Source organism: Engystomops pustulosus, chromosome 11, assembly GCF_040894005.1.
Source record: "Engystomops pustulosus chromosome 11, aEngPut4.maternal, whole genome shotgun sequence".
Classification (NCBI taxonomy): domain Eukaryota; kingdom Metazoa; phylum Chordata; class Amphibia; order Anura; family Leptodactylidae; genus Engystomops; species Engystomops pustulosus.
This window is the reverse complement of record NC_092421.1, coordinates 25,097,615-25,116,177: the sequence shown is the minus strand read 5'-3', so window position 1 is coordinate 25,116,177 and position 18,563 is coordinate 25,097,615. Positions and strand designations below refer to the sequence as shown.

Here is an 18,563-nt window from a genome sequence, read left to right as displayed (position 1 = left end):
TTGCATGGCTATATACGAAAAGGGAGCACAGACATTGGTAGCTCACTACCAGGACCTAAAGTCCCACCAGTGCAATTAAAAACTAATCACACTAAATGTTGTTGTGTTAAAATCCAGTAAGTTTGATATTTCTCAGAAAATATGTTGGAGTTTAATGATCAAAGCTATAAACAGGAATAGAACGTACTTTATCCATACCCATACATAGGTTTATACAGAAAAGGGGTACATTTTACTGATGGCACCAGCTTCATATGCAGTACTGTTATAGAAATGTTTATGTGGTTGCAAAACATTGGGAAAAAAAACTTAAAATTTTGGCATTGGTTGCCATATCCCACATTCTGTTTTCCAGCCATGATCTTGGGTTTGTAAAGATCCTACCTCATCCAGCAAGGTCAGAAACACATGACTGTGGTTGGCCCATGATTTACACAACATGCGCTGACTGGCTTTCACAGACCAAACACTGTGCAGAGGACGGGACTCCGTACATCATAGCAATATATAATGCAAGGAGTCCCCGATTACCAGTAGAACATCAGCAGCAAACTGTAAACATGACAACAGTGCCAGTGTTGCTCTGCTGCAGGGAAGAAGGGACTCCTTATATCACCGATCTATCGGCGGCACCATGGTTGCTCTATAAAATCTGACTAACAAGTGCCCGCTCCCCATTAGAAAATGACCACAGTTGTGTTTAGAGAGCACTTAGGCCAACAGCACACAACAACTTTCTCTCAGCTTTATGTCTACTGATTTGTACAAAGTTTGTTAATAAAGTTAGCCACAATTCACATAAATCATAGGGGGGCGTGGCTTGGTAATGGCGATGTAAGGACGTGCTTCGCCCTAGCTTCGTACCTCCAGGTGCCACTACCGTGGTCCCGTTCAACTCACCTGCAGCCGGACATGTCAGCGAGACGAGGAAGAACGCAGGCCGGCTGGGGACCCCCGTCAGCTCCTGATCGGTGGCAGCAAACATGGAGCTCTTTCTGCAGCCGCATGGTGCGGCCTCCTCTCCTCGCTCCTCCACTGCACAGACAGCCTCACAGACATCGCAGGCCGCGCCACCCGGAGAACAAAGCTTGGGTACATCACCACAGCTACCGCACAATCCACAGTCCCTGCCAGCATTGTCTACAGGGGAAACACTGGCCTTAGCCCCCCTGCACCCTGTCACTCCCTGGCCACAAGACAGAGGACTCAGACCCCTATATCAGAGGGAAGCACAGTGCAGGCTCCCACACAGTTGCAGGAGCCTGGAATAAACCCCATGCATGCTGCATTTCAGCTCCTAAGCTAATCCAGGCCCTCCCTACCAGGCAGAACCTGGACTCCGTTATTCAGAAACTTGAGCTTTCACAGCCACATGCCCCAGAGGAGGTTAAAGAGGAGCTGGAAGAGGTATCTGCTCGCACTTTGAAGGTTGAAAAAGACTCAGAACTCTTGTTCGACAGAATCCACAGTCTCTAGAATGTCCACCGTTGAACCTGGGCCCCCAGAGATGAAAATAATGTGTGCAGCTTGGAGCAGGGATACGATACAAGCGGATGGTTCTGATATACACATTTACTCGAATGTTTCCTCCCACACACCAAGCATGAGGCGCCTATTGCAACCTTCTTCATTGCTTAAAAGAAGTTGGCGCTTCTCACAAGTGGGGCCACCCCTTTCATCTTATAGTCCAACACAATGGCACCCAGTTCTTCCTGAGGAGCCCTTATGATCTTGCGGGACTCCTCTTCCGTTTCCTGAACATAGCGCCAATTTCTGTCTAACTGGCTTGCAACGGATTTACCTAGAATACCTGCACAGCAACCTCGTCGACAAAGCGCCTCCGGAGCTAGGAGACGTCCTTCAATTGAAGACTCTCTGCCACCAGTTCTGTCTCCGCAACCTCCTGATGCCATTCTGCTGGGACCAAACTTGTCTGTGGGTCTATCCATGGTGGCCTGATGATCTTTCAGCACAACTGGTGCATAGTAACCAGGTACCGGCACTCGGTGCCACTCGCTGGAAACATACTTGCATACACCTCTAAACATAACCGGTTATTTATATGTTTTCAGAAATGAGGAAGTATGGAACATGTTCCTATGACTAGATCTTTATCATACAGGATTTTCCTATTAGCTTCGATTGCCAGGTTCTTTGGCACCATTACTAGGACACTCAAATATGGCATTATTTTTCATTTCACTGTAGGCAGCGGTCGCATTAACGCCTCACCAAAAGTCATAGACGCATGATGAGGAACCATTACTCTCCAGAATGCGTAAAAGCCCTGTAAAGTGCTGGATTTCATTGCTAAATCAAAATCTTAAGCTTTTTGTGAAGGTAATAGCGACGAGGCTTGCTCCCCTCCTCATTGCCATTCACTTGGACCAGGCCGGCTTCTTGTTGGGACGAGAAGCTAGGGACAACACCACAAAGGCCATCAACCTGATATACAGTACAAGGCCCAAATGGAACGTTTTACAATCATGCTCCTATCAACGGACGCAGAGATGTCCTCCGTGCATTTGGTATTCAAAATGTTTCGCTGGATTATGTCTTTGAACTCCCATCCTACAGCGTCTGTCCGAGTGAATGGCTCTCTCTCAGATCGCTTTGAGATAAGAAACGGTACCAGACAGGGCTGCCCACTGTCTCACCTACTCTTTATCCACTCCCTGGAGCGCTTTCTCCATTGTGAATGATCAAATCCAGACATTACGGGGATAGAGGTACAGGGAGTGACATACAGAATAGGAGCCTATGCAGATGACCTTCTCTTTTTTCTGCCCAACCCTCAGATCTCCCTCCCTAACTCAATGAGAGAAATACACATGTCTGCTCCGTTATCCCACTTTCGGATAAACTGGTCCAGATCAGAAGCCCTAAATGTCTCTCTCCCGGAGCATCTCCAGGAAATGCTGAGGAGGTCTTCAATTTCAAACGGCGCCTCAGCGTATCACTTACTTAAGGACCCGGCTCCCAGCCGACCTAACCAAGCGTTATGCACTCAACTTCCTTCGGAAGGTGGGGCAAAGGCATTTTTTCATGGTTTGGGAGACATGCCATATTCAAAATGAATATACTCCCACGTTTCCTTTTTCTTTTTCAAGCACTCCGTATCAAATTACCTAAAGTGTACTTCCAGTCCCTAAACACCATCCAACAAATTTGTTTGGGCTGGTAAGCCCGCCAGAGTCAAGTGTACCACCTTGTATTGCTCCAAGATCTCGGGGGGTATTGGACTACCAGTCTTCAAAGGCTATCACACGGCCACCCATTTGGCTAGAACCCTAGATTGGTGCTGTAACTCTGACTTGAAACCTTGGGTACGCCTGGAGCAGTCCTTCACGACAATCCAACTACAGGTGTTGGCTTGGCTGCCGGCTGGAAGAACCTGTTCTCCACTGTCAACTAGACGCGGTCAGGGAAAGATTACTACCCGAACATTCCCTGCTGACACCAATTTTGGGTCATCCTGACTTTTCTCCAGGATGTGAGGACACTGTATTTAGACAATGGAGACGAGCGAGCAAGTTTAGAGTAGAATACTTTAGCAACAACTCATGGAGATAACGGAACCATGCCCACTTGGAGCGTGGAAAGCTCAACAATTACATTATTATCCGACCTCCCTGCCTCCATGCTCTCAATTTACCAAAAATCCGACCTCATTTGAAAGTCTTTCCTCCAATACAGGGACTATAGTCACACTCTTTCTTCCTCCTACTCGTGTCTCCTATCCATTCCTGAAGATCCTGGCCCACAATATTTAATACAATGGGAGGCCGATTTAAATATCTCACTCACACCCGAACAGAAAACATGCATTTTTGAACTTTCATAGTTCCTCAGTGAGCTCAAGATATCAAGAGGCAGGGTACAAACTCATGGCCAGGTGGTATAGGATTGCTACCTGGCTGCATACCATCTTTCCGCTGGTTCCCCCTACACGCTGGAGATGTGGAGAGGAGGAAGGTTCCTTCCTTCATATGTTTTAGTCGTGTTGGGTCCTTAGCACTTTTTGGCAGGACCTGCAGCGTCTTGTCTCCTAGATCCTTCTCTCCTCATCCTCCACCATTGTGATGTCTCAACACGGACGTACAAAAGATCCCTACTTCGTTTCTTAATAATAGCGGCCTGATCTTGCATTCTAATACTATGGAAACAGACCACCCCTCCAACAATTGCTATGTGGATCACCAAAGTAAATGATATCATGCACATGGAAGAACGCATTTCCTCGTTGCATGGCACGTATGCCAAGTTCAGTAAAGCCTGGCAACCATGGATCCTCTTCCAACAATCTGATGAATACAGACAAGCTATTTGACAAACTTGAGAAGCCTTTTCAGCTCTTCCTGGCTGTCTCCCCTTTCCCCCCGACCTGGACGTCCCTACCCCCTTTGTCTATCTTTCCACCTCACCCCTCATTCCTTCTTTCCATTACCATATTATTCCCTTACCCACCTGTACTTTACCTTTTTGTTATGACACTTTTTTTTTTTACCAAGGGGAGCCCTTAGTGGATACATTGCTGTGCTGACTCTCCCATGACCCTGTTTCTTAACACATTAAGAAAAAAAAAAAGTCATATTTGATGTGATCTTATGTAATATGTTGTACCCTTTGTGACTGCTGTTTGACTTGTCATTTGAAATTTGTTAGGGACTGTGTTCCTGTTCTCCTTTTGTACCTTGGCCACCAATAAAACAAATAATAAAAAATTTTTCACATAAATCAGATCATTTATAAATCAAAAATTAAACCGCTGAAAATACTCGCCTTTAAATTTAATGTCTAAGCCGCTAAACTCCAACTCCACTCCTTGAAGAGCTTCTCCTAAGGTCTCGTGATAGTGGCTAATACTTTTCTTCTTTCCAACACAGAAGGGCAGCGAGAAGTATTTGTATGTCTCTTGCCTGTTGTGGTATGGCCCTACGGTATTCATCCATAAAACCACCTCTTCTCCAACATTATACTGCAGGAAACAAAAAAACAGCAATTGTTAATACAACATACACCACAACCATGCAGAAGACATAAATAGGAAATCATTCACTGTTAATCTATTAATATGGAGACAAGTTATGCAACCCAAAACTGCAATGTGTGGGAAAACCCGCCTTCCTCTTACTGAAATGGTGCAGTGTGTTTTTGTATAACATTGGCAGTGCTGAGCATTTCCGGCTGTCATCGAGATAAGATGCAGACCATGACACAAAGATAAAAACACACAAATAAAAGCAGAGACACACAAGCTTTATACATAATGTCTAAGAACAAGCACCCCACCAATCAGCTGATTCGTGTTTATTGCTTACCAAGCACAATATTGTACGTGTTAGAGTGGCTGCACCTGGTACTACAGCTCAATCCTATTCATGGACAAGCAAAACACCACTGATCAGATCATGATGTCTCTTTCATAAAAAAGCTATACAGGCAGTCCCCGGGTTACATACAAGATAGGGACTGTAGGTTTGTTCTTAAGTTGAATTTGTATGTAAGTCGAAACTGTATATTTTATCATTGTAGTTCCCGACAATTTTTTTTTTTTGCCCCAGTGACAATTGGAGTTTCAAATTTTTTTGCTGTAATAGGACCAAGAATTATCAATAAAGCTTCATTGCAGACAATTTTAAGCTGATTATTGCAATCTGGGACTATTTTAAAGCATCCAGAGAGCTTCACCAGAGGTCACAGTGGGCAGAGGGGTCCGTCTGTAACTATGGGTTGTCTGTAAGTCGGGTGTCCTTAAGTAGGGGACCGCCTGTATTCAATACTGATAAAGGATGCACTGTGTCACAGCTCAGTGCATAGGATGTTGCTGCAATAGAAACTTAATAAGTTTTGTTACTTGGGTTGAGGGCAAAGACTTACAAAAATGAATACACTTTATAGTCTAAGATCTGGTGTTCTAGACAGAGGATTTACCAACAGAAGGAACATTTAAAACAACAGTGATACATCGCTCGGCTATTGTTGCCACTTGCTTATTACAGGGTATCAAATACCCCACGACTTGGCGAAACTATGAGAAGGAAGCGACACGGCTTTATTCTAAGAACTTCATGCATCAATAAAGACTGGCACCGAGCCCACACTCCATATGCAAAATGATACCGGATTGCAAAACCATACACACTAAATAGAAACAAGGGACCCCACAACATGTAAAGAGACAAAGCATGAAGTACTTTTAACTTGTGTTTCCGCATTTAGGGAGAACATTTCTGGAATGAGTCTATCACCATCTATTAGATGGCAAATAAAGATTGTCATGTTCAACATTGGTCATCTGCAACGTGTACCCACCATGTATGTATCTGATCACATGAAATCACAGCATGCGATGTGATTGGATATATGCAAAGCAAATGCAACAGGACCTTAAATGACATCAATCCAGTAATATGACAAAGTGCCCAATGATGTAATAGAGATCTCACTCAATGTTCCATACAGCAGCATGTTCTAGCAGTGAGACCCGTCAATTAGGGCTGGAGAAGAAGGGCAGTGCAGTAACCATTGAATATGCAGGGCCTCATTGTACTCACTTAGTGGCATTGCACTCACATTAGTTGAGTTGCAAGTTTACAACTCTAAATATACCTCTATACGAGTTCTGAGAACAAATGAGCTGTTTACCTGGATAATCAGGGCTCCCATTTAAGTTAAGGGAGCAAGTAGCCCATGTGTAGCTATCAGTCCACACTACAGTAAGGGAAGGGAGTTGGGACTGACATAACACATTTTAAATGGATGACCAATGACATATATACACAGTAGACAGAGAAACCAATAAAGAAGCTGGGAAAGGATTCGGGGTAGCTAAACTATATTGGCCATGTACAGATAGTAAGCTTTGCTATAAAGAACTTCAGGAAAATACATTTTCAAGGATGCGAAAAGCAATGCTATGCCTCCAGACGTGACTTGTCCTACAGTCAAAAAGAGATTCAGCTAGTGAAATAGCATGAGATATCTCATTGCAGAGTTCACTGGGTCATGATTCTTCTATAACCAAGTACCATGAAAGCTTTGTTTGCAGAGCAATACCTGAAAACTTACTGCAGACAAACTAATCCCAAAATCTAATGGAGTGTGAAATTCTGAAAGCCTGTCCTGCTGTGCCAGTAAGTGCTGTGTCCAAGGTTTGTGTATGGGGCAGTGTAGAGCACAAATATTATATATATATATATATCATATATATTTCAATCATATATAAGGAATAAGTATGGGTATCATGGCCCTCATACCTGAGTTGGTCAATGATTCCCTGGCATCTCCTGTTGTGCCCGTTTACGCTGTCAATATTTAATCAGAGGCGCCCTCCCTGTACAATTATTCTTCTCTCATCCTTCTGCTGGTAGATTAGCCACCACAACCTGTTTACTCTCAAGCTACATTAATAATACGACCTGATTGAAGCAAACAGAGTGCAGCCATTCAAGTGTTTCTATAAAACCAATAGTTCTCCACAGCCTTCCCTCAATATAGTTTTTCAAGCAGAGACCATTTACCTCAATGAGAGAACATTGGATGACTAGGGAATACAGGGGAACACTTATTTATAACTTCCAGCAAAAAATATTACAAGGACAGACAGCTGACTTCTCAAACATAAAAAGAATTTACCTGCAAACATGCTAAGTATACGGAGCATGCTCAATAAATCCCGGGCTGAATTTCATGGACATGGACGAGTTTTACCACGCCATACTGAAAACATGGTTACAGTTCAGCGCTGTAGCTCCACGGGGGAATTCAGTGGCAGGGAGTTTGGTCCATGAATCCGAGTAGCATTTGGTGGCTGGATATCAAGGACCGAACACCTTGGTGGTGTGCAGTGTTGTCTGAAAGCCCACCTTAGGATGTGTTCACACTGCATTTACAGGCTCAATCTCCTTTAGTAGTGTTGTCAGAGATGAAGGAGCTATATCAGGCACTATTCATGAAGGCAAAAGAAAAATCAATAGGGATCCCAGAAGATGCCCATAGGGTCTGCAAACAGCTTTTGTGTAAAATAATTTTACGTTTCTATTATATAGGATCCATGAAAGTAGTATTTTCTGTTAAAGCGAATCTCATCCAATAAACTGACTCTTTGAGGCTGTGGGATTTCCTGGACTGAAATCACTAGAGTGAAGGGACAATAATTTGAGGCTGGGTCTGGGAAATCCAGCAAGTGCATGAAAGTTTCTCGGAATTAAAAAGCTCATGGACAAGCGTCCCGAGATGCATGGCACTAGAATGTCCCCAAGGTGCCATATATATGTGTCTATGTTGCGCCATAGCATGGTGTGGTAGAGGCTTTACCTGTCACCAGTCTCTCATGTATCACACTTACAAAAAAAAAAAAAAAAATCATTGAATTCATGTTTAATATCTCCGGAACATGTTTATCTATTTTATTTCAATTATATGTATATACAGAGGGGTCTGTCTGTAACTATGGGTTGTCTGTAAGTCGGGTGTCCTTAAGTAGGGGACCGCCTGTAGTGCATAAAACTTCCTATAAATGCTCCTGAGCCAAGCTTTGATGTACACGGGTCAAAAACTTCCAACTAATCTGCCCATTCCCACACTTTTGATTGGATCCCTCACTCCTATGTCTTTGGCTTGACAGAAACAACCAGACTCAAGAGATAACTTCTCCAAGTGATCATATCCACAGTGAACACTAATACAAAAAAGAAAAATTAACAAACCTATACACTGACTTGTGAGGCAACTTGCCAAAAAGCCATGGTAGTGAGAAGATTGAATGAGAGGAAGATTCTTGTAAATGTAGATACACGATCCTATAATCCTGCCAGCGATACAGCAGTGACAGGGACTTGTGCATGTGGCAGTTCTTACAATAGACCAGGAAGTGTCTCGGGTGTGTGCAGGGAGGCAGGGAACACGGCTACAGGTTAATGAGTGTAACCGCACATCATAAACCCTGCTACATGACTTGTACAACATGCTCTATATATTATTCATCACCACATCCAGCTTATAGGTGGAATAGCAGAATTAATCTAGCAAAATAAAAGTCCAGGGGTCAATTTTGAGCAAAAATGAACCAGAAAATCAGTGGAAAAAACACCATGAACAAATACAAAGTTATTCCAGCCACCTCCCACCTTACTGAACCATTCTTTTCAGTCAGATTTTTTACACATTTTTTTTCCATCGATCCAATATTTTTGGTGCACACAAAAAAGGAAGGTCTACATTATTTTCCACTAACCACTGATCAGTGGAAAAAAACCAAAGTGTGAAAAAGCCAATGGAGAAGAACGGGTCAGTAAGGCATCAGTAAAAAAATCATTGAAGCCATGAAGCAAAAACCTATCTGTATGTGTCCATAAGCAAAAAATGGGTCCAGTGAGAAATCATTCATGCGAAAAAAAAATGCCACTTATACTTTCCCTCAGCAGATCCCATTGCTGGTTTTGGTATAAAAATGGATTCAAACCACCTAGCAGATGACCCCTGTATTCTGAGGGCTACGGTTCATTAATCTCTACCTGGCACAAGAAAATATTTGAGAAGTTCTCAGATTAAATCACCTTAGGACTGTAGAGGGGACATTTTAATTCTGGACAGTTGAAAAGGTCTGGGATCACAGATGAAAGGGATTGTCCTAAAGTAAAATTCTAATCCAGCACCGATGATCCAATGCTCCCATGATACGGTATGTATCTGGAATCAAACTATGCATCTAAAAAGTTTCTGCGTCTTATAAGCCGAAAGTCCGGAGGATACCGCACTGCCAGACCCGTGATGTCTGAAACATGGGACCGATCACATGCTTCCTACATCACTGAAGGTCCTCATGCTGTCAGGGATGCAGCAAAGACGAAGCTAAAGTGCTCGGACAGAGTAAGAAGAAGAGGTGTGTGGGTTTCTGCCAGACAGAGCCCAGTCAGTGAATCAGTTTGTGTGTCTGCGTACGAGTGAATGTAGCAGACCTGTGTATGTAAATGTATGGATGTAGTAGGGCTGTGTGTGCTATGCTAGTGTGCGACCAACAGGGATATTTTAATTGGTGTTAAATATATTTTTCCTTTTTTGGATGACCAAATTAGAAATGCATATTATAGTCCAAAAAATACGGTACATGCAAGCGTCTTCTAAAGGACAGCACGGGTAATAGTAGTTGCACCATAGGAGGATTGCTGCTGCTGGATATTACAAAGTAATGGGTTTGAAACTAAAGCTTTCTGTATCTACACTACTTAGCCCTCAGAAAACTATCCTATCCTATCCTAGCTATGCGGCAGCGTCACGAAAAGCGTTTTGGCAGACATATCATAAAAACTGCAAAACTGGGAATATAGCTTTGCTATCAGATTGTGGTTTTAGTTGGAAAGTTTGATTTCTAAAACTGATCTACAGCTCATTCTCAGGAATAAACCTACACTAAATTAAGCATCATGCAGAGTGTAATATTATGAGGGTGCTCACTCACACGGACAAGGGTGCTATAGGGTAGATATTATAGAAATACATCCAGTCCAGGTAGTCACAGCAGTGGCCAGTACAGTATACTACCATCACTGGTGGATGTCATCACTTAGACCTCAGCATCATTTTTGTTGTTAGTAACCAATCCTGACACCAGTCACACAACAGGCAACTAACCTAGAAGTTTACACAGCCCTGGCTACAAGAGCGCTCATGTCATCACCACCCCTCTTGTGACACCCCCACAGCCATTTGGGTGCCCCATAACACCCCATACATGCATGTATCTGTGGGAAGGATAGATGTATGCAGTAGTGCAGACGTAGCTCTGGCCCTTTGTGCGGGCACCTCATGACGCCCCCCTTATATGCAAGTCTCTGTGGGTAGGATACAAGTCTGTAGTAATTCAGGCATAGCCTTGGCCCTCTTGTGCGGGCTCCCCATGATGCCCCCACTATATGCAAGTGTCTGCAGGTAGGATAGAAGCGTGCAATAGTGCAGGCATAGCTTTAGGCACTCTTGTGTAAGTCTCCGAGTAGGATAGATGTGTGTATTAGTGCAGACGTAGTTCTGGCCCTCATGTCAGTCACCCCTCTTGTGCGGGCACACCATGACGCCCCCTTATATGTAAGTCTATGTGAGTAGGATAGATGTATGCAGTAGTGCAGATGTAGCTCTGGCCCTCTTGTCAGTCACATGGTTACACAGCATTAGCAGGGGCTATAGTCACCCCCCCATGACACAGCCATGCAGCGGTCACCCCCACCCTCCTTTGTGAGTCTCTGCGGGTAGGTGTATGCAGCGGTCACCCCCACCCTCCTTTGTGAGTCTCTGCGGGTAGGTGTATGCAGCGGTCACCCCCACCCTCCTTTGTGAGTCTCTGCGGGTAGGTGTATGCAGCGGTCCCCCTCCTTTGTGAGTCTCTGCGGGTAGGTGTATGCAGCGGTCCCCCTCCTTTGTGAGTCTCTGCGGGTAGGTGTATGCAGCGGTCCCCCTCCTTTGTGAGTCTCTGCGGGTAGGTGTATGCAGCGGTCCCCCTCCTTTGTGAGTCTCTGCGGGTAGGTGTATGCAGCGGTCCCCCTCCTATGTGAGTCTCTGCAGGTAGGTGTATGCAGCGGTCCCCCTCCTTTGTGAGTCTCTGCGGGTAGGTGTATGCAGCGGTCACCCTCCTTTGTGAGTCTCTGCGGGTAGGTGTATGCAGCGGTCCCCCTCCTTTGTGAGTCTCTGCGGGTAGGTGTATGCAGCGGTCACCCTCCTTTGTGAGTCTCTGCGGGGGGTAGGTGTATGCAGCGGTCACCCTCCTTTGTGAGTCTCTGCGGGTAGGTGTATGCAGCGGTCACCCTCCTTTGTGAGTCTCTGCGGGTAGGTGTATGCAGCGGTCACCCTCCTTTGTGAGTCTCTGCGGGTAGGTGTATGCAGCGGTCACCCCCCTATGTGAGTCTCTGCGGGTAGGTGTATGCAGTGGTCACCCTCCTATGTGAGTCTCTGCAGGTAGGTGTATGCAGTGGTCACCCTGCTATGTGAGTCTCTGCAGGTAGGTGTATGCAGTGGTCACCCTGCTATGTGAGTCTCTGCAGGTAGGTGTATGCAGTGGTCACCCTGCTATGTGAGTCTCTGCAGGTAGGTGTATGCAGTGGTCACCCTGCTATGTGAGTCTCTGCAGGTAGGTGTATGCAGTAGTGCAGGCCCTCGCCTCACTCACCATTACACTACACTATCAGGCTCCAATGGCCGATCCCTAGTAACAATAGCCTCCCGGGGATGTCACCCCCGCTGATGGCAGCACAGGCCGGCACTGGGTGACTACGCACAGGCCCGGCTACACACAGTAGAGGCCGCAGAGCCGGGTCCCGGCACAGGCCTGTACAGACACTAGAGGCGGCGGCAGGATAGGCCGCACCACTCCCTCCCTCCCTACATCGTATAACCGGACACCGGAGCTCCTACTCACCGTGTGTTCGTGTTCATCCGCCCGGGCGCTCAGCGCCGACAAGCAGAGCAGCAGCAGCGGCGTCAGCGCTCTCATGGTGTCCTGGCGGCCGGGGACACAGCGGTCAATGTCTCGGAGGTTTCCTCGGTATCGCCGTCCTCCTCCTCCCTCTTCCGCCGCTGCAGATACTGCCCCTGTACAGACACCCGCCGCCTCCTCAGCGGCCGCTCAGCCACGTCATCCGGCCACGGAGCTCACAAGCGGAAGTGCCTCACCTCCTGCCAGCATCCCGGAAGTGTACGGAGAGTGAGAGGGGAGGAGGACACCTGTGCGCACACCTGCCCAATGTGCGGGGACATGCGCTCACACTGCAGCCTGACCGCCGTGTGTGGCCTTCATGTCTAGGGATAGCAACTGCCCAGAGCCAACCGCCGGAGCCAACATGGCGGAGGTGACAGAATGGTCATAACCCATACAGGAACATAGCCCGTGCAGTGACATATCTTATACAGGGACATATCTTATACCGGGACATAACCCGTGCAGTGTCATAACCCATACAGGGACATATCTTATGCAGTGACATATCTTATACAGGGACATATCTTATACAGGGACATAACCCGTGCAGTGACATATCTTATACAGTGACATATCTTATACAGTGATATATCTTATGCAGTGACATAACCCGTGCAGTGATATATCTTATGCAGTGTCATATAACCCGTGCAGTGTCATAACCCATACAGGGACATAACCCGTGCAGTGTCATAACCCATACAGGGACATAACCCGTGCAGTGACATATCTTATACAGGGACATAACCCGTGCAGTGACATATCTTATACAGTGACATATCTTATACAGTGATATATCTTATGCAGTGACATAACCCGTGCAGTGATATATCTTATGCAGTGTCATATAACCCGTGCAGTGTCATAACCCATACAGGGACATAACCCGTGCAGTGTCATAACCCATACAGGGACATAACCCGTGCAGTGACATATCTTATACAGGGACATAACCCGTGCAGTGACATATCTTATACAGGGACATAACCCGTGCAGTGACATATCTTATACAGGGACTTAACCCGTGCAGTGACATATCTTATACAGGGACATATCTTATACAGGGACATAACCCGTGCAGTGACATATCTTATACAGGGACATATCTTATACAGGGACATATCTTATGCAGTGACATATCTTATGCAGGGACATATCTTATACAGGGACATAACCCGTGCAGTGACATATCTTATACCGGGACATAACCCGTGCAGTGACATATCTTATACAGGGACATATCTTATACCGGGACATAACCCGTGCAGTGTCATAACCCATACAGGGACATATCTTATGCAGTGACATATCTTATACAGGGACATATCTTATGCAGTGACATATCTTATACAGGGACATATCTTATACAGGGACATAACCCGTGCAGTGACATATCTTATACAGTGACATATCTTATACAGTGATATATCTTATGCAGTGACATAACCCGTGCAGTGATATATCTTATGCAGTGTCATATAACCCGTGCAGTGTCATAACCCATACAGGGACATAACCCGTGCAGTGACATATCTTATACAGGGACATAACCCGTGCAGTGACATATCTTATACAGGGACATAACCCGTGCAGTGACATATCTTATACAGGGACTTAACCCGTGCAGTGACATATCTTATACAGGGACATATCTTATACAGGGACATAACCCGTGCAGTGACATATCTTATACAGGGACATATCTTATACAGGGACATATCTTATGCAGTGACATATCTTATGCAGGGACATATCTTATACAGGGACATAACCCGTGCAGTGACATATCTTATACAGGGACATAACCCGTGCAGTGACATATCTTATACAGGGACATATCTTATACCGGGACATAACCCGTGCAGTGACATATCTTATACAGGGACATAACCCGTGCAGTGACATATCTTATACAGGGACATAACCCGTGCAGTGACATATCTTATACAGGGACATAACCCGTGCAGTGACATATCTTATACAGGGACATATCTTATACAGGGACATATCTTATGCAGTGACATATCTTATGCAGGGACATATCTTATACAGGGACATAACCCATACAGGGACATATCTTATACAGGGACATAACCCATACAGGGACATATCTTATACAGGGACATAACCCATACAGGGACATATCTTATACAGGGACATATCTTATACAGGGACATAACCCGTGCAGTGACATATCCCGTGCATCCCAGTGCAATCAGCTGATTTTAAAACCTATGGCACTTAGAGGCCTATGAATGTGACTAGAGGCCTAACAATGGAATGTGTTAGTACATTTCTTTATTGTGTGCAAAATGAAGCAAAAGTCCAAATGCAATGGGGCAGATTTACTTACCCGGTCCATTCGCGATCCAGCGGCGCGTTCTCTGCTCTGGATTCGGGTCCGGTCGGGATTTATGAAGGTAGTTCCTCCGGCGTCCACCAGGTGGCGCTGCTGCGCTGAAAATCATCTCAACGCGCCGAAATGCACCGAGCTGGACCAGGTGAAGGTAAGCGCTCCCCAAGCGACACTTTTTGCGGTTTTTAAATGCGGCGGTTTTTCCGAATACATCGGGTTTTCGTTCGGCCACGCCCCCCGATTTCCGTCGTGCGCATGCCGGCGCCGATGCGCCACAATCCGATCACGTGCGCCAAAATCCCGGGGCAATTCAGGTACAATCGGCGCAAATCGGAAATATTCGGGTAACACGTCGGGAAAACGCGAATCGGGCCCTTAGTAAATGACCCCCAATGTATGAAGAATCTTGGGCAGTGTTCACATGGGGCATTTGAGTAAAAAAAAAAAAAAATTGTAATGCAACTTGGAGGAGTTACTCCTTAGCTAGCACTATGGTGCACAAATTCGACTAAGATGCTCTGGCCTACATACCTCCCAACCATCCCGGATCCAGTGACTATTACATACCTCCCAACCATCCCGGATCCAGTGACTGTTACATACCTCCCAACCGTCCCGGATCCAGTGACTGTTACATACCTCCCAAACATCCCCAATCCCGTGACTGTTACATACCTCCCAACCATCCCAGATCCATCCCGTGACTGTTACATACCTCTCAACCATCCCGGATCCAGTGACTGTTACATACCTCCCAACCGTCCCGGATCCAGTGACTGTTACATACCTCCCAAACATCCCCAATCCCGTGACTGTTACATACCTCCCAACCATCCCAGATCCATCCCGTGACTGTTACATACCTCTCAACCACCCCGGATCCAGTGACTGTTACATACCTCCCAAACATCCCGAATCCCGTGACTGTTACATACCTCCCAACCATCCCAGATCCATCCCGTGACTGTTACATACCTCTCAACCATCCCGGATCCAGTGACTGTTACATACCTCTCAACCATCCCGGATCCAGTGACTGTTACATACCTCTCAACCATCCCGGATCCAGTGACTGTTACAATACCTCCCAACCGTCCCGGATCCAATGACTGTTACATGCCTCCCAACCGTCCCGGATCCAGTGACTGTTACATACCTCCCAACCGTCCAGGATCCAGTGACTGTTACATACCTCCCAACCATCCCAGATCCATCCCGTGACTGTTACATACCTCTCAACCACCCCGGATCCAGTGACTGTTACATACCTCCCAACCATCCCAGATCCATCCCGTGACTATTACATACCTCCGAACCGTCCCGGATCCAGTGACTGTTACATACCTCTCAACCATCCCGGATCCAGTGACTGTTACATACCTCTCAACCATCCCGGATCCAGTGACTGTTACATACCTCTCAACCATCCCGGATCCAGTGACTGTTACAATACCTCCCAACCGTCCGGGATCCAGTGACTGTTACATGCCTCCCAACCGTCCCGGATCCAGTGACTGTTACATACCTCCCAACCGTCCAGGATCCAGTGACTGTTACATACCTCCCAAACATCCCGGATCCAGTAACTGTTACATACTTTCCAACCGTCCGGGATCCAGTGACTGTTACATACCTCCCAACCATCCCAGATCCATCCCGTGACTGTTACATACCTCCGAACCGTCCCGGATCCAGTGACTGTTACATACCTCCGCACCGTCCCGGATCCAGTGACTGTTACATACCTCCCAACCATCCCAGATCCATTCCGTGACTGTTACATACCTCCGAACCGTCCCGGATCCAGTGACTGTTACATACCTTCCAAACGTCCCGGATCCAGTGACTGTTACCTACCTCCCAAACATCCCGGATCCAGTAACTGTTACATACTTTCCAACCGTCCGGGATCCAGTGACTGTTACATACCTCCCAACCATCCCAGATCCATCCCGTGACTGTTACATACCTACGAACCGTCCCGGATCCAGTGACTGTTACATACCTCCGCACCGTCCCGGATCCAGTGACTGTTACATACCTCCCAACCATCCCAGATCCATTCCGTGACTGTTACATACCTCCGAACCGCCCCGGATCCAGTGACTGTTACATACCTTCCAAACGTCCCGGATCCAGTGACTGTTACCTACCTCCCAAACATCCCTGATCCAGTGACTGTTACATACCTCCCAACCATCCTGGATCCAGTGGGACAGTCATAGTTTTCAGGCTCTGTTCTGCTGGAGGTAAGTCCCAGGACATAGGGGCACATTTACTAAGGGTCCTCTTTGTCGGGTTTCCTGACTATTTCCGATTTGCGCCGCATTTAAGTGGGGTTTTTGGCACACGCGATCAGATTTTGGCACAATCGCGCTGACTTGCATGCGACACAAATCGGGGGTGTGGCCAACTGACCACCCGACTGATTCGGACTATGATTCAAATTGTGTCGCAAGACAATGCACTCACATGCATTGGGAAGAAGAAGGTGAACACCGGCGGACCTCAGTGGGGAAGCGACAGATGCAGGAAAATGGACGCACGATCTTGAAGAATCTCGCCGGACTTCATCCTCGTCGGAGAACGCACCTCGTGGATTGCGACAGGACCGGGTAAGTATATGTGCTCCATAGAGTTGGATGGATTGTATGTAAGCCGGAACTATATATATTTTATAATTGTAATTTTTTTTGTCTCTGTGACAATTGGGTTGCCATAAGAACCAGAGTTAACAATAAGGGGCAGATTTACTTACCCGGTCCGTTCGCGATCCAGCGGCGCATTCTCTGCGCTGGATTCGGGTCCGGACGGGATTCATCAAGGTAGTTCCTCCACCGTCCACCAGGTGGCGCTGCTGCGCTGAAAAGCATCTGAACGCGCTGGAGTTCACCGGCTCGGACTGAGTGAAGGTAAGCGCGTCCCAAGCGACACATTTCTTTTTTTAAATGCGGCGGTTTTTCCGAATCCGTCGGGTTTTCGCTCGGCCGTCGGGGATCACCTGTAGTTGATATGGTAAACGTCACCCACATCCAGGTTTACCGTCAGAGACTGTGGTAAATCCGGCAGGCCGGGTGTTCACGCCTCGGAACTTTTGGCGGAGAAGACATAATTAATCTCCCCCTCACATGTCGTTTGCAAAAACGTTTTTTAAAGAATTTAAATTTGTAATTTAACCAGATGTCTGGACAGATATATTTAAAGCAAAGTATCAGTTTTTTTTTTTATACTTATGACCTTAACGGATCCGTTTAAAAAAACAAATGCCTGGGTTTCAGTTTGTATCTATTTTTCATTATTTTATAGCCATCTGTTTTTATTATTCCTACTATACCTTCAAATAACTGAAGGTCTAATGGAAGATTTTAAAACGGGAAAATAAATAGATAAAAAGGAAAAAAATGTAGTTAAAAAAAAGCCAATACTAATGGACACCATTGCAAGTCCATTGAAATCAATGGGAAAAAAATTGGTCAGTTATTCATCCAGTTATAAACAAAAACTGCAAAATTAAAGCCAGAACAGCAGCACTAAACTGTCTCGTCATGATGAGGTCAGAGCAGTCTACACTGTATCAGAAATAGTGAATACATTTTTTTAAGAAACCTTTCAGGAAAATGTTTGTTTTTGTAAAGAGGCCCATGGACAACATCCATTAGGCCCCCTTCACACAGGCATGTTGAGTTCTTAAAATATGGAACGTATGAGGGTCATATTCCCTGCTCAATGCACAAGTGC

At 46.0% G+C, this 18,563-nt stretch overlaps 1 protein-coding gene across 1 annotated transcript in view; it reads right to left on the bottom strand.

Annotated features, from left to right (window-relative positions):
* The window catches only part of TM9SF3 (transmembrane 9 superfamily member 3), a 28,418-nt gene extending 15,615 nt beyond the window's left edge, over positions 1-12,803 (bottom strand). The window contains exons 1-2 of the mRNA XM_072130942.1: positions 12,410-12,803; positions 4,783-4,978 (exon numbers count right to left, since the gene is read on the bottom strand). Coding sequence (XP_071987043.1) covers positions 4,783-4,978; positions 12,410-12,484 — 271 coding nt within the window. The 5' untranslated portion in view covers positions 12,485-12,803. The remainder of the gene's footprint in view (positions 1-4,782; positions 4,979-12,409) is intronic.
* Between the last annotated feature and the right edge of the window lie 5,760 nt (positions 12,804-18,563).